Genomic DNA, 15,896 nt, shown 5'->3' with positions numbered 1-15,896 from the left:
AGAACCATGTGACAGAGGTAATTGTTCCTTACTGCTTGGACCATTCTCTTCTTTTGGTTCTTACTCCTCCAGCTACTGTTGAGTCCTTTCCCAGCTCCTCCACTGCACATGAACTGCCCCGACCTCTACAAGTTGAAGTAGCTAAGATTTGCTACCTGACCTACCTGATTTCCTACAGCTATTCTTCAAGGAAAACTAGCACACCTCTGCTTCAGCACCTTTATTCTAAACGTTCTTTAGCTGGAATGCTGTAGATGGCCATAGGCTCCCTCACTTCCATAGGTTTCCTTCCAAGTTCTAGCTTATCACAGAAGTCTTCTCTGACTACTTAATCTTTAGCAAACTTTCCCCCCTTCATTCCCTAACTTTACCTTGAATTATTTTTCTTCACAGCACTTCATTGCCACCTGACAAAGTATATCTCTCTTTAGAGATTTCTTCTTTTCCTGTCTATATTTTATTAAAACTTCTGTCCTTGAACTTCCAGAAAACTTAAAATTAAAACAGTCATTTATTAGGGCACATGTTTGGTGTAGTGGTTAAGATGACACTTGGGATAGCCACATCCCATACTGGAGTAAGTCTCAACTTTGCTTTTGATTCCAGCTTCCTGCAAATGCTCACCCCAGGAGGCAGCAGGTGCTAGCTCAAGTAGTTGAGTACCTGTCACTCATATGGAAGACCTGGATTGAGTTTTGAGCTCTTGGCTTTGGCCTGACCCAGCCCCAGCCGTTGTATACCTTTGGGGAGTGAATCAATGAGTAGAAGATCTGTTTGTCTTTCTGTCTCTGTCTCTCTTTTCAAATAATATGGACAAATAAGCCATGTTAAAACAAGAAACCCTGTCATTTCTTAACTCTTATATCCACAAATAGTATTCCCCTACAATTTAGCAGCCTATACTAAAGCTGGTTTGTGATTATTTAGACTTGCTTTCCCAATTATATTGTAAACAGTATGGCAGACAGCATACCCTACTACCAAATCTTTGTAAACATCTAGTACAAAGTTGTATGCATCATAAGGGATCAACAACTATAGCAACTGCTCCAGAATAGTATCTCCATTTTCTTACTAGACTTCACCACTTGCATATTTAATATGGGTCTTTTTCTGTCTGAAACAGAACTCCTATTTTTCACCCATACATGCTCCTTTTCCACTGCTCCATTTATACTGGTCAACAGAAGTTACCCAATTTTCCTTTTTAAAAAGATTTATTGGGGCCAGTGCTATAGTTTAGTAGATAAAGCTGCTGCCTGCCATGCTAACATCCCATACGGGTGCAGGTTTGAGTCCCGGCTGCTCCACTTCTGATCCAGCTCCTTGCTAATGTGCATGGGAAAGCAGTGAAAGATGGCCCAAGTATTGGGGCCCCTGCACCCATATGGAAGACCCAGATGAAGCTGCTGACTTCTGTCTTCTGCCTGGCCCAGCCCTGGCTGTTCAGGCCATTTGGGGAGTGAACCAGCAGATGGGAAATCTCTGTCTTTGTCTCTCCTTCGCTGTCACTCTGCCTTTCAAGTAAATAAATCTTCTTAATTTAAATTTTTTAAAAGACTTACTTATTCATTTGAAAGGCAGAGTGACAGAAGGTGAGGGAGAGACAGAGACAGAGAGACATCTCTTCCATATGCTAGTTCACTCCCCCAAATGCCTGAAACAGCCAGCTTTGGGCTGGGCCAGGCTAAAGCTGGGAGCCAGGAACTTCATCCTGGACTCCCACATGGGTGGCAGGGGCCCAACTACTCTGGGCCATCATTCAGTGCCTTTTCAGGTGCATCTATATGAAGCTGAATTGCAAGTGGAACAGCCAGAATTCAAATCAGCATTCCAATGTGGGATTCTAGTGTTGCAGGTAGTATCAACCTGCTGCACCACAATGCCAACCCAGAAAATTTCTTAAGCCCACAGTCTAGGAATCACTTTTATTCATTAGGCTTTTGAATTTTGAGATACTAGATTCACATGCAGTTGTCAGAAATAATACCGGGATATCCTGTGTGCTCCTTACCTATACTATACTGTACAACAATGCATAATGTTGTCATTAGTTTGTGGGGGGCCGGTGTTAAGTAGATTGGTTGAGGGAGGTCTCATTGGGTGGATGAAATATAAGCAGAACATGAAGGGAATGGAGAAAGAGCCATCATGCAAAGAACTGAGGGAAGAACATTCAGGTACAGTACACAGCAAATAAAAGAGGCCAATCTGGAAACTGAGGAGGAGTAGCTGAAGAACTGAAGGAAAATATATATGGCTGGGTCACAGTGATGAAGCAGAGATGTGGGAGATCAGGAGAGAGGTTATGGGTCCAGATGATCTACAGCTTTTAAGGCCATTATAACATTTATGAGTGAGACAGCAAGGTTTAGAGGGTTTTGAACATAATTTGACTTACAAAAGTCACTCTGGCTGCTGTGTGAAGAATAAAGCATGGGAGGAAAAGAAGGGAAGCAAAGTGATAAATAAGGAGGCTCTTTCAAAATTCAAAGCTAGATGATGGTGGTTTAGATGCAAGGTGTAACTTGGGAGGTGGCAGGAACTGACTGGATCGGGATAAGCCTTTCAGGCTAGAATCAAAGAGTTTGTTGATGGATTCGTTGTAGCGTATAAGAGAGAGATAAAAGTTAAGGATGACTCCAAGATTTTGCTTCGGAGCAACTGGATGGATGGAGTTGCCATTGACTGAGAGAAGAGCACAGAGAGCTCAGATGGAGGATATTTTGTTGGGCTACATGAGTGAGTCTGGTTGGGGCCATGTTGAGATGTTGGGTATGTGTGAATCTAGGATTAACAGTTGACACTGGGGCTATAATTTGGGAGTTGTCAATGTGTAAATTACATAAAGTCATTACATTGGCTATTATCACTTAAGGAAAAGGTTCAGGACCCCTGGGGCTATGCAAAAGGAAAAGGCTTGAAAGATGAAAAGAAGTTAACAACTGGCATTTCTTCTCAACTTTTTTTTTTTTTTAAAGATTTTATTTATTTGAGAGGTAGAGTTACAGACAGTGAGAAGGACAGACAGACAGAAAGGTCTTCAGTCCGCTGGTTCACTCCCCAGTGGCCACAAAGGCAGTAGCTGCGCTGGTCTGAAGCCAGAAGCCAGGAGCTTCCTCCCATCTCCCACACAGGTACAGAGGCCCAAAGACTTGGGCCATCTTCTACTGCTTTCCTAGGCCATAGCAGAGAGCTGGATTGGAAGAAGAGCAGACGTGACTAAAACCGGCGCCCATAAGGGATGCCCGCGCCACAGGCGGAGGATTAACCTACTGCGCCACAGCGCCTGCCTCTCTTAACTTCTTTAACCTCACTCTTCAATCACATGACATAACAGTTTCTGAAACACACCAAATTCTTTCCTGTCTCAAGGATTTAGTCTTTTCTCTAGGCTCTAATTTTAGTCACCTTTCTCTTACTCAGCTAAATTGTTACCTTATCTCAATTTTCTTTGACCACCTTAATTGCCACTGATTTTTCTCTGGCAATCCTGATTTGGAGTTTCTTTCACTCTAATTAAATGGGCCCAACCCAATCACCTCTGCCAAGTTACAGTTCTTACTACATTATGCAATTATTTCACTTGTTTTCTGTCTAGAGCCACTACCCTCACCCCCACCCCCACCCCACCCCACTTAAAATTTTTTTTTAATGCTAGAGAGAGAATATGCATTCCTACCGTGGGTTCACTCCCCCACTGTCTGGGATGGCCAGGCTGGACCAAGTGGAATTCGGGAGAGAAGAACTTAACCCTGGTCTCCCTCTGAGCAGAGCCAGGATCGCTGCCTCCCAACCTACGCCCCAGAAGGAAGCTGGAGTGAGGAGCCAGGCTGGGTGTGGAACCCTGGGGCTCCCATGCAGAACACAAATCTTGGCCGGCGCCTTACCCACGAAGCTAAAACCGCCCACCCTCCCACCTTAATTTCACAACTTTACAAAACCATTACTCGATGCTGAAAGAAAGCTCAGATATTCCTCCCTGTACGAAACTTCCCGAAGAGCGAAACCCTCATTGTCTTGGCCTTTGTCGCATTCCGAACGGAACTGACATTGCCCTGGCAATCATTTCTGAGCTTTCAGTGATTATTAACGGAATCGCCTGCAGACCACGGACTGCTAACTTGCAAGACATCAGCCGCGGTACTCCGCGGCTAGCGCCGTAGCAGTACACGCCCAGGGCGGCAGAAGGTGCCTTGTGCGCATGCGTGGTTGTTCTCTGCGCGCGCTAGGCGGAACCGGCTCCACTCCCTGGGCCGGTTTAACCAACGCACATGCGCAGTCGGTGTCTGTGCATTGTCGGTGCTGTCAATAAAGTTTTAGTGAACACAGACTCCCTTTTTCTTTGGCAAGATGGCGGAGTACGACTTGACTACTCGGATCGCGCACTTTTTGGACCGGCATCTGGTCTTTCCGCTGCTTGAGTTCCTCTCCGTAAAGGAGGTGAGGGGGATTGGGGCGCGAGGAAGGTGTGGGAGCGGGTAGGGGGCCGGGCAAGGCCGAGAGGCGATGGCTGCAGCCCTCGGCCTGACACACGTGCGAGGCGGCCGCCGAATGCGGTCCCGGCCCCGGCCCCGGCCGTCAGGACCTACCGGGGGGTTACCGTCGTCCCCGCAGGTCCGCAGGGCTGAATTCGGCGGTGGGGAGGAGCGGGGAGCCCCTGCTTCACGTGTTGAGTTGCCGGGGCCGCAGAGGCTTCGGCGTCAGTTCCTCTCGGAAGTGGGGGACTGGCTCAGCTGGAGTGAAGCTGTCGCTCTGCTTCCCTTGGGCACCTCGGAGTTAGAGCTTTTGATCGCTCTTGTGAGACCTGGGAAGCCTGGGCTTGGATTTGGGGCTTTGTATGCCAGGACACTTGAAATGATTTTCTTAGACTTAACATCTCTAGCAGCTTTAATTTCTTTGAAATGAGTTTTTTTTTTCCCCTGCAGTTAAATAAGTAGCTACTTCCTGGAAGTGTAGCATATTTGGGCCAATGGGGACGCGGACCGGAAAAAAAAAAAAAAAAAAAAACGCTGTCCACAAACGAACTCAACATTTGTTTTCCACTGTGTAGATGTACAGGCTTCCAAGTACAAGTGATTGTATTGGTCATTAAAACTCGGTTAGATGTTCAAGATGTTTAAATAAGTCTGTCCTTCTGCAACTCCATTTTAAAACATCTCAGGCCTAAATGTTTGAACTTTAAAGAAGGAGAGGAGCTAAATTTTATTGGGTTTAGTTATACCTAGCTTATTGGAAAATTGATGTTGGTCATTGGAATAAAGTAATATTACTATGATGAAGGAATTAGAAATTTTGTCCAGAAAAATAAATGAATTCTGTTTCTGGAAGCTCTAGATCTGCGGAATGCATTTGGTGTGTCCCAACAGCAATTAAAAATATTTTTTAAAATTCCTACAAATATATGTTAACTTTTTCTGATAGTTTTTCCAAGTGTCCATGTAGTTTTGGTTAATTTGTACAGAGAAAATCCTTGAGTTCATAAGAGCCCGAATGCCTATAGACAACTTTGATGGTAGGAAACAGCAAGTTCATTTTCAGTAATTGTCTAGTGGCCACATAAAGTCTTTCCTTGAAAGGACAACATTTTTGCTTGACTTTTCATGTTATTGCTGTATTTCAGAGTTTGAGTACAGTGGCCTAACCCACCTTCTGCTTCCTTTTGTGGATAACTCACACCAGTAATGAAGGAAGAGGAAAATGGCACGTTTTGAACTCTTTTACCAACTATTAAAGGCAGAAATGCTCTTAGCTAGCCTGAAGTTAATATGTTTGTATTCTGTAAACTTGTTTTTTAAGGCAGGCAAGAGAAACCTAAACTAGTTTTTTTTAAAGCTTTTATTTAATGAATGCATTTTTCATAGGTGCAACTTTAAGAATATAGTGCTTTTTTCCCCCATACCCACCCTCTCATCCTACCTCCTATGCCCTCTCCCATCCCCTTCTTCATTATGGTTCATTTTTAGTTTAATTTTATATACAGAGAACCAACTCTATGTTAAGTACAGATTTCAACAGTTTGTAGCCCCCCTCCCACACACAAGATATAGAGTACAATTTGAGAACAACTTTTACAGTTAATTCTCATAGTACAACTCATTAAGGACGGAGGTCCTACATGGGGAGTAAGTGCACAGTGACTTCTGGTAAACTGGTTTTTTCATAGCTCAAGACTAATGCTATGAATGGCAGCTCAGGATCCTTGGAAGATGGATGTAATACACCAAGAGGAAGACAGATGCCAAAGTTATTTAGTTAGCATTCACTAAATCTAGGGCCATGGAATTGTGAGAAATCCAAGGAGGAAAAAAAAAAAACAAAAACAGATACCTCACCACTAAAATACTTACATATTTTTTAGAGTTGAATGTCTAATAGAAGACAAAAAGTAGTGAGAAAAGTACTGGCAGAGTTATCAGAATTGAGAATCTGTTACATCATCATTGAACAAAATGGGCTTTGTGGAGGAATGGCTGTAAGTTGAATCTTGCTAGAAGGTTAGGATGCTATCAGTGGTTGTGATACAAGAAGATACTGGAGTAAGAAAAATAGCTCGAGTGCAGGCATTTGGCATGGTGGTTATAACGGATGTTGCTTGGGTTGTCCATATTCCGTATCAGTGCCTGGGATCCAGTCCCAGCTCTGATGATGATTCCAGCTTCTGTTTCTATCTTTGTGTGTTTCCCTGCCTTGTCAATTAATAAACATAAATGACTTTTTAAACTTTTAAACAACCAGTTTGATATATTCGTAGTGTGTTGGAGAGTGTAAGCTTCATGAGGGTAGGAACTTTGGTCTCTGCTGTGTTCTGAGGATCAAAAGGGGGAGTAAAAATGGAAAATGTAGATAGGATGCTGAAGCCTTTAGTAGCAGTGATGGAAGGGGTGATTATAAGTTGGAATCCTGGGAGATGAAGTACTGGATAAAGTTGTTTTTAAAAATCTTTCGTATGAATGTTGGGTATGTGGAAAATGACAGTAGAGGTAGAGATGACAGAAAAAAGATCAGATCGCTATAGAAAGAAAGGTCTTCCTTCCGTTGGTTCACCCCCCAAATGGCCGCCACGGCCGGCTGGCTGTGCCAATTCGAAGCCAGGAGCCAGGTGCTTCCTCCTGGTCTCCCATGCGGGTGCAGGGCCCAAGCACTTGGGCCATCCTCCACTGCCTTCCCAGGCCACAACAGAGAGCTGGACTGGAAGAGGAGCAACCAGGACTAGAACCCAGAGCCCATATGGGATGCTGGCACTGCAGGTGGCGGCTTAACCCGCTACACCACAGCACCAGCCCTATGAAGTTTTTTCAACGTGAACAATGAACCTGTGTGACGGCCACCTGGATCAATGTATAGAACATGACAAATCTCCTAAACCTTTCTTCTGACACACTGTAGTCAGTACACACTGTTTCATTTGCTGTTTTTTCCACTCACCCTTGTTTGTGAGAGTCAGCTAAGTTTTTTACCACAGCCATAATTCATTGATTTTTATTCCAATGATGAATATTAATCCATTTTTTGAGTGTGCTACACTTTATCCATCCCAACACCGATGGACTTGGCTACTAGGTAGTGCTGTTGTGAACATTTTCAGAACTGAACTTTGAATATATATGTACATACTTCTTTGGGGTACCAAGGAGCAGAATTGCAGGATCAAAAAGTAGGTTTGCCTTTAGGAGATAACAGTTTCCCAAGATAGTTGTACAGTTGCCAGTCGGATATGAATATATCCAATTGGTCTTCATCCACACAAACACTGGTATTATCAGTTTTTAATTTTTCATTGGGTTTTTAATAATTTCAGTTTTTTTGACAGGCAGTGATAGAGTCAGAGAGATAGAGATATATCTTCCATCTGCTGGTTCCCTCTGCAAATGATTGCAACCACCAGGTCCTGCGCCAGACTGAAGCCGGAAACTCCATCCCATTCTCCGCCCTGGGTGGCAGGGACACAAGTATTTGGGCCACTTTCCTGTGCTTTCTCAGCCACATTATCGGGGAGCTGAATCGGAAGCAGAGCTGCCAGGACTCAAAACTGGCTGTCCATGGGATGCCAGGATTGGCAGCAGCTGTGGAACCTACTGCACCACTGCAGCGACCCTTTAATATGTATTTCTCTGTTGATCCGTGAAGCTGAGAACCTTTTCATGTTTCCTGACCATGTAGTTAACTTCTAATGAAGTGCCTTTCAACTGAACTGTCTGCCTTTTCTTACTGTTTTGTAGAACTTCTGTATATGCAAGTACTTAAAAATGTATATGGAAAAATGACATTTAAAAAGTTTATTTTGATGCAGAAGATTTGAAATCTGTGCAGTTTTTTTTTTCAATAATATGCATTTTTCCATGAACTTTTTGAAGACCACCTTTGGAAGGTTCAGTTTTAATTTCATAGCTATATTGTGGCATCTTCCTGGGTTTTATCTCTTCCTGGCAAAATTAAATTCAGCGCAGAAATTCTTTCTTTTGCTGAATCATCTCCCCCTGAATATTGTGAAAAATCCTCATATATTGCTCAATATACTTAATGTTTATGTAAGTTTGTGTCTATATCACTTTGGCCCCTTTGCTGTGGCTTAAATGTTTCTTGAATTGGTAAAGCAAAAACCTGATATAATGTGGTTACAAAAAGGGTGCTAGTTTGTTTCAGGGATGTGGATCCAGGATCCCAACTATTAACTGAGACATAATGTATATGGGTTAAGGAGAGGCCACATCCGGGAGAGGTAGATAATCATCCTGTGGGTTTGAGAGATAAATAATATGATATAAAAAGAATGTTTCATAGAGTATGTTTCCAGGAAAGCTAATCTTACTATTAATTGGCTTATTTGGGGAACTTTAATATATTAATTAGAAAATAATTCCCTCTTGCAGATATATAATGAAAAAGAATTACTACAAGGGAAGTTGGATCTTCTTAGTGATACCAACATGGTAGACTTTGCTATGGATGTATACAAAAACCTTTATTCAGATGATATTCCTCATGGTAAGTTTTGTCATTAGAGCTGGATCTTGTCCTTTGAATTGAGGATTTGATTAAAGTTTTCTGGTTTATAAAAGAGTTTCAACCCAAAGTCTTTAATTATTTGGATGACTTTAAAGTTCTTTGTGTAACAGCTAATATAAAGGTTATAGGTCTTCTGAAGTATTTTATTTTCTCCCTGCGAAAGATAGGAAAACATGTTCATCAAATGCTGTCAGTTTACAATATGTCTCATTAGAGTTGTGCTTAAGATTTGGATTGTTTGCTTAGAAATAGCCAAAATGTCCCAGTTTTTTGGTTACTAACTTTTTTAGTTAGTATGTTGTATACCTTAAAAGGTTTCATTTTTTTCCCATTTAAAGCTGTCTTTTATAGCTATTGCTCTTCAAGTATGGGCCAAGCATCATCATTTCATCTGGGAGAGCTTGTGAGAAATAGAAATTTGGGGCTGTGCCCCAGATTTCCTTAATCAGAAACTGTTGAGTATGACTTGGCACTCAAGTTGGGGAACTATGGTGACACGGAGGAAGGCAATAAATCTTTGTTTTCTTTTTTAATAGATGTTCCTTTTAAAAAAGAAAGTGGGTCCATAAGTTTAGGAAATACTTTAGCATTTCTTCTATTTATCTAGCATTTAAACTCTTCTCAGTAGAGAAGTAAAATTTACTTTAAGTTGACATTTCTCAAAATGTAACCGCAGATCCCCTTCTGTGTTTGACAAATATTGTTCTGGAATGTATTTCCTAATATATAATGTAGAAATTATTAAAGTAAACATGAGTCACCTTTTTGGCTTATTACAGTTTTTTTTGCAGTATCAGTGCCTCTTTAAATTTTAGTCTATGAAGAAAAAAGTCTAAGACATATTACCAGGATTTTGTGCAAGTTTTCTCTGATTTTTCATGTTGTGGCAAAAAAGAACTATAGAATTTGCTTTGAGAGATTAAAGAACTGGATTACAATGAACAGAGATTATTGACTGAATTTAAATTTAATAATATGCAATCCCCTCTGAGCCTCTGTTCAGAAACTCTGGGATAACATTTACCTGAGAATTAAATAAGATCAAATAGAAAAAGTCCTGAAATGATGTCTCTGAAATGGGAAATAAAGAATAGTTAATTGTTACCTACCTTCTTCACATCTCCATCTTCAGAACAGTCTATAATTTGTCAGTTCCCCTAAGAGTAGGAAAAGGATATCCTCATCTTTCTGTGCCTTTGCAGCGCTAGAAGAAATGGTGGATCTAGGGAGGTGATTAGTGGTTCCTAGAATTTGAGTGTACTAGGACTAAATACATGCATATATGTATTTAGCTATATGAAGATTTTCCGGTCTTCTTGTGAGCAGTGCAGTTCAAGATTTCTTAACAGTATAGTACTCTTTTGCATTTAGCTTTGAGAGAAAAAAGAACCACAGTTGTTGCACAACTGAAACAGCTCCAGGCAGAAACAGAACCAATTGTGAAGATGTTTGAAGATCCAGAAACTACAAGGCAAATGCAGTCAACCAGGTAACCTCTTTTTAGTTTAAATTGTAAAAATTCCTTTTTCAGAGCAGGAAATAAAGCCCAGCAGTTAAGAGCAGTTATGATGCCTGTGTCCTACATTGGAGTACCTCATTCAGTTCTTCATTCTGGAGCCTTTAGACTCCAGCTTCCTGCTAATGCGCACCCTGGAAGGCAGCAATGACAATGACGGCTCAAATACTTGAGAGCCTGGCACCCACGTGGGACACCTGGGTTGAGTTCTTGGCTCCCCAGCTTCAGCCAAGTCCAGCTGTGGCCACATCAGATGTTTGGGGAATGAATTCACAGATGAGAGGAACTCTCTTTCTGAGTCTCAAAATTAAAAAAAAAACAACAAAGTTAATAAGAATTCTAATTTCTGGATTAGTACAGATGTTAATTCAGACTTTAGAATCCTGTAGTAAAAGTTTATTGTTGAGATGATTGCTTTATCTATTTGTTCATTTTAATCCTTATTTTGTAGGGGCCTATATTGCTTAATAAATGTTAATACTAAATTTTAAATTTCTTTATCAGTTTTCTATACCTGAATATATCCTTCACAGGGGACATTTGACATTGCCTGCAGACATTATTGGTTGTGACAACTGGAGGGATGTTACTGTCACCTAGCAAATAAAGATTAGGGATACTGTTACATACTCCATGGTGGTGGGACAGTATTCCCCTCCCATTCACCAGAGGAGAATTATCCAGCCCAGTATACTGATGAAGAAACCCTGTGTGTAATACCAAAAGCACATGGGTTGCTCTCTGTAAGAGAAACCTCAGTTCAGTTATTACCTGCTACATTCTCATTAACTTCCAGCATCTGATCCCCAGCCCAAGGAAAGTAGTGTGGAATTGATAACATTTTATTTCTAACTTTTCTTTAGCTAGAAATAGATTTATTGTTTGGTTCCCAAAGGAAGTGTATTGCCTTAGTCAACTTAGTAATATTACTACTGAAGCCTTTTGCATTATTGGAAATGCTTAAAAATCTACTAAAAATGAATATTACTGTTGTGACAATTCATACCTGCCAATATATACACTTGAGGAATTGTAAGATTTTATTTGTGTGAAAGGCAAAGTTATATATAGAGAGAGAGTCTTCCCTCCCATGATTCATACCCCAAATGGCTGCAAGGACCAGGGCTAGTGAGGGTGATGCTAGGTGCTGGAAACTCCATCTGGGTCTGGGTCTCCCATGTTGATGACAGGGAGCCAAGCATTTGGGCCCTCTTCACTGCTTTCCCAGGCCATAGCTAGCAAGGAGCTGGATCAGAGGCAGAGAAGCCGGGACTCTGCCCGAGTTACGTTATGAAATGCTGGACTTGGAGGTAGCTGCTTAATCCCTGCCTGGACCAAAAGGCTGAGTGAGGGAGATAAAATTTGTATGTAGAATTAATTCCTGCTACTTTGTACAGTGTATGTATTAGGGTTTCTTATCAGAAATCTAACCTCAGAAAACAAATACCATTCTCAGTAGGTTACTATTAAGTAGACTGCTGAATTTACTATAAAAATAGAAAAGTTAGAATGTTCTGGTTTTATAACCTAAAAGGCATCTAAAACCCTTAGACATGATAAAACTGAACAAATGATTTTTAATTAGAGCTAAAGGAATCGGAAAATATGTTGTAAGATTTGTAGATCTCTTATGTTCCTTACATTCAAAATTGAGGTATTCTCTTTGTATTAAATCTATAAATATTAATGCACATTTTATATATTAAATATTCCAGAAGCCTTATTTACAGTGTTTATATAATAAGATATTTAAAGTGACTTTGGACAAATAATGACTTTCTTGTGGTATATGAAATATAGTAATTTTTGCTTTTATTAAGGGATGGTCGAATGCTGTTTGATTACCTGGCAGACAAGCATGGAGTAAGTGTTTTTTAAAAATACTTTCCAGTTGTCATGTTTTAATAAGGCTGATTATAATCTAGATTTTTAGCAGATAGCTTCATGGCTTGACAGAATAATTATGAAATTTTTAAATACATCTGGTATGTTTTTGAAACTTTAGTTTTAAATTGGTGCTGACAGGAAAATATATAGTTGTGCTCAACTTTAGGTAACAGAAAATTCTCAAAGTTTTTGATTTGGTTATTCTGGAATTATTAACACCATTATATGTTAGTGCCAACAGCAAGCTAAATATTTTAGGGCACAGTCTACCTTTTCTTATGCGATAAGAAAGAAACAGAAGCAGAGCTAAATTTGAATTAGAATTGACTTTGAGCAACAGAGTTAAGTTTTGACATTTTAAAGGACTTCATAAATTCCCAAATTCACAAATAAATGTTACAGGCTTTCCTAGCGATCTCTCAATTCTCTTTCTCTTGTATTAACTCAAAGTGGGAAGTTCTGCAAATAATTAATTCTTTGTTAGATTCAAATTTTATCTTGTCATTTAACAGTTTCATAACAAGTTTGCTAACCCTTGTGCAAATTACTCTTTCTGGTTAGAGTGGATTTGTTTATGTTCTAGTTTGGAGTCCTATTAGATTTCCTCACTTTCACTTTGCTTGCATTATTAATTATAAAAGTCAGTGTGATTTTGGGACCCATTTTCACAAGAACAGAGATTTGTTGTTATTTATACAGAAATAGGATGCATATGCTTGATAGTTGGCTAATCTCAGTCACAAACTAAGGAGCATACACACCAGACCTTCAGCTGTAATTCAAAGCTGTATTACAATAGAGTAGGTATCATTACAATTCATAGTTTTTGAGGTCAAAACTGAGCATTAAATCGACCAATTCCTAATTGTATACTCTAAGATCAAGTGAGCAGCTTTTAGAAAACTTTAAAATAGTTTATTTCTTCAGGATGTTTAAAGCAATAAATGAATGGAATTGTAAAACTAGAAATTAACATACTTTTTTTTTTTTTAGTTTAGGCAAGAATATTTAGATACACTCTATAGGTATGCAAAATTCCAGTATGAATGTGGGAATTATTCTGGAGCAGCAGAATATCTTTACTTTTTTAGAGTATTGGTAAGTACTTCAATTTGTTTCTTTGCTTTCTGTTTTGTAGGGTACCCTGGGTTCCTTAAAACATGTGTATAGATTTGGGTCTATCAATTAAGTTTTCAGCAGTTGCTGATCAGAAAAATAAAGAAATTTTTTCCAATAACGCAAAAACCCAATAAAAATAAATTCTTAGGTTGGAACCTCAAAATTTGAGACTACCCATAAAAACTGAAATTGAACAATAAATATGCCACTGATGATAACTGAAATATTTGTCAAATTGAAAACTTGAAACTTAATGAGTTAATATTATTGAATAAGTTGATCTTAATTTTAATTCGAAGTATATATTCCTTGAACTTGGTCTAAACAAGTATGGAATCCTATTGGTGTTTGAAGTATTTTATACCTTAATAGTAACCATTTCTATTTACTTCTTTCTTTAGCCATTAGAATGTAAAAATCAGTTATTTGATTTCACTATGTGGGGTGTAGATAAGTTTGAATGGTACTGTTCTCTCTAAAGTGCCCTGATTATTATCTTCATTTGTCTATTTGATAAATTCCTAGATCCAGTGCTTTTGTTAGGGAAAGAGTGGTTTGAAGCCAGATTAAAAATCAGACCTTTAAATTGACAGACTTCTTTCTTATTCTGTCTTCTGTTTAGGTAATTATCTTAATGTGTGTTCTAGAGTAATCAAAATGCCTTTCTTATTACTAACCTCTCATTTGAGAAACTATAATTTGTTACTTATTCAAAGGTAGCAAATTGTTAGCAAATAGCTCAGTCTCTGATTTCTCTAGTTAATCCTAGAAGTTGGATTGGAAAAATCCTGCTAAGATGGACTTTCTCCAACCTTGAAACAATCTGTTTATTTTGTCTTCATTCTCTGGTGCGTTTTTTCATCACTTCTGTGTCCACATGCCACAAAAAGATTTATTAACTGCTCTCTTTGCTTGTTTTCTAAGAAATTAAATTTTCTTTTTTGGTGGGGAGGGAAGAGATTGATTCAGGTAATTCTTAGGTTGAAACTGACAGATTACTTCATTTCTTTAAAGCTATCATTCTTCCTTCAAAATTAAAGGTTTTATGTTTGTTTCTAAATTTGATTTGAAAAAAGTTTTCCCTTGCTCTCATTTAAAAATGAATTCTTAACTTACAGATTAGCAGTGGTTAGTTTGCAAGTGCACTGAAGGTAATCATCAGTGGTACTAAACTTGTAGTGGCATATCAGAAAATTCCATCAGTTTTACTTTGAATATTACCAGGGATTTAAGAGAGCAAAAGTTGATTACTTTGGAAATGTAAACAGCTTAAACCAGGATTGTAAAATCAGAAGCCTGGTATGATTACAGGTACATGAAAAGAGTTGGTTATTCATATCATTTGTTAATGCTGGGAGTGAATTTTGAGAATGAAGATTTAGTGTCATGTTAGAGTTCCAGCACAGTAAATTTATTGTTGCTGGTCAGTGAGTGAATGTGCCATTTTGCTAAGACATGGAAACTTAAGGTAACTGCTGGAAATCCAGATATTGAAACTCTTCTAGCATATCCACCCTTGAAAGCAGGTTGGTATGAAGAGCCAACTGTAATGACATGGAGTTGAGCCAGAGTAGTACACATGAACCTTTTGGGGATTAAAAAACGTGCTGTGCTGCTACAAAAAGCTTTTATCCTAACACACATATTGCATTCTAGTTTAGTATTATTATGTTTTTTATGTACTCTTGTTTTATAATTAGTCTGAACATTTCCGCAAATGGTAGGTTTATACATAAAAGATTGGGGAATTTCTGTGTTTACTTTTGTTAATTGTAAAAATCCAGGTTCTGTTTTTGCATTACCCCTAAGGAATTTTGGGCTGGAACTCAAATGGCATGTTGGTTAAGTGATTGAATACTATTATCTGAGCACAAAATTAATATGCTCTGCATTGAAAGCAATCTAGTTAGTGATTAGATCGCTGTTAGAAGCTACATGCAATTCATTTTTAAATTGTTCTACCTTGTGGCATAAAACATTTGAGTTACCTAGATTTGCTTCCTAATGGTATATTGGCAGAGGCTAACGAAGCTAAGTTTAAAAGAACAGATTATCTCATTTACCTTGCTTTAAGTAGACACTGTATAAAATCTGTATTTGAAATGTTGTTAATAGCAAATATGAAAATCCTGTTTTGGATTTGGGATGAGAAAATGTCAGTGTTTTTACTTTAAGCTTGTTTTTTGTTTTTTTTTTTTGGATTTTTTTTTGTACTTTTTTTTTTTTCCTCATTTCTAAATTCTTTTTCTGTTAGTTGATTATTCTTTTAAATCTATGGTTAGGGAAACATAAGCTATGAAAGAGCCATTGTAACTATGATCTGAGATTAGAATTTGACTCTCCGAATGACCCATTGTAGGTCAGT

At 38.9% G+C, this 15,896-nt stretch overlaps 1 protein-coding gene and 1 long non-coding RNA gene across 2 annotated transcripts in view; one reads left to right on the top strand and one right to left on the bottom strand.

Annotated features, from left to right (window-relative positions):
- Nucleotides 1–2,963: 2,963 nt before the first annotated feature.
- Nucleotides 2,964–4,204, bottom strand: LOC127490751 (uncharacterized). Its single transcript, XR_007919142.2, has 3 exons — nucleotides 3,951–4,204; nucleotides 3,683–3,797; nucleotides 2,964–3,196 (listed from the first exon to the last, which is right to left on the bottom strand). It is a non-coding gene; the product is annotated as an uncharacterized lncRNA (long non-coding RNA).
- A 54-nt stretch (nucleotides 4,205–4,258) lies between these two features.
- The window catches only part of EIF3E (eukaryotic translation initiation factor 3 subunit E), a 44,871-nt gene continuing 33,233 nt past the window's right edge, over nucleotides 4,259–15,896 (top strand). The window contains exons 1-5 of the mRNA XM_002710732.5: nucleotides 4,259–4,443; nucleotides 8,874–8,988; nucleotides 10,381–10,498; nucleotides 12,346–12,388; nucleotides 13,406–13,510. Coding sequence (XP_002710778.1) covers nucleotides 4,354–4,443; nucleotides 8,874–8,988; nucleotides 10,381–10,498; nucleotides 12,346–12,388; nucleotides 13,406–13,510 — 471 coding nt within the window. The 5' untranslated portion in view covers nucleotides 4,259–4,353. The remainder of the gene's footprint in view (nucleotides 4,444–8,873; nucleotides 8,989–10,380; nucleotides 10,499–12,345; nucleotides 12,389–13,405; nucleotides 13,511–15,896) is intronic.

Source organism: Oryctolagus cuniculus, chromosome 6 (assembly GCF_964237555.1).
Source record: "Oryctolagus cuniculus chromosome 6, mOryCun1.1, whole genome shotgun sequence".
NCBI classification, from domain to species: Eukaryota; Metazoa; Chordata; class Mammalia; order Lagomorpha; family Leporidae; genus Oryctolagus; species Oryctolagus cuniculus.
Note: the sequence above shows the minus strand (reverse complement) of the source record. Positions and strands in the feature narration are given on the sequence as shown.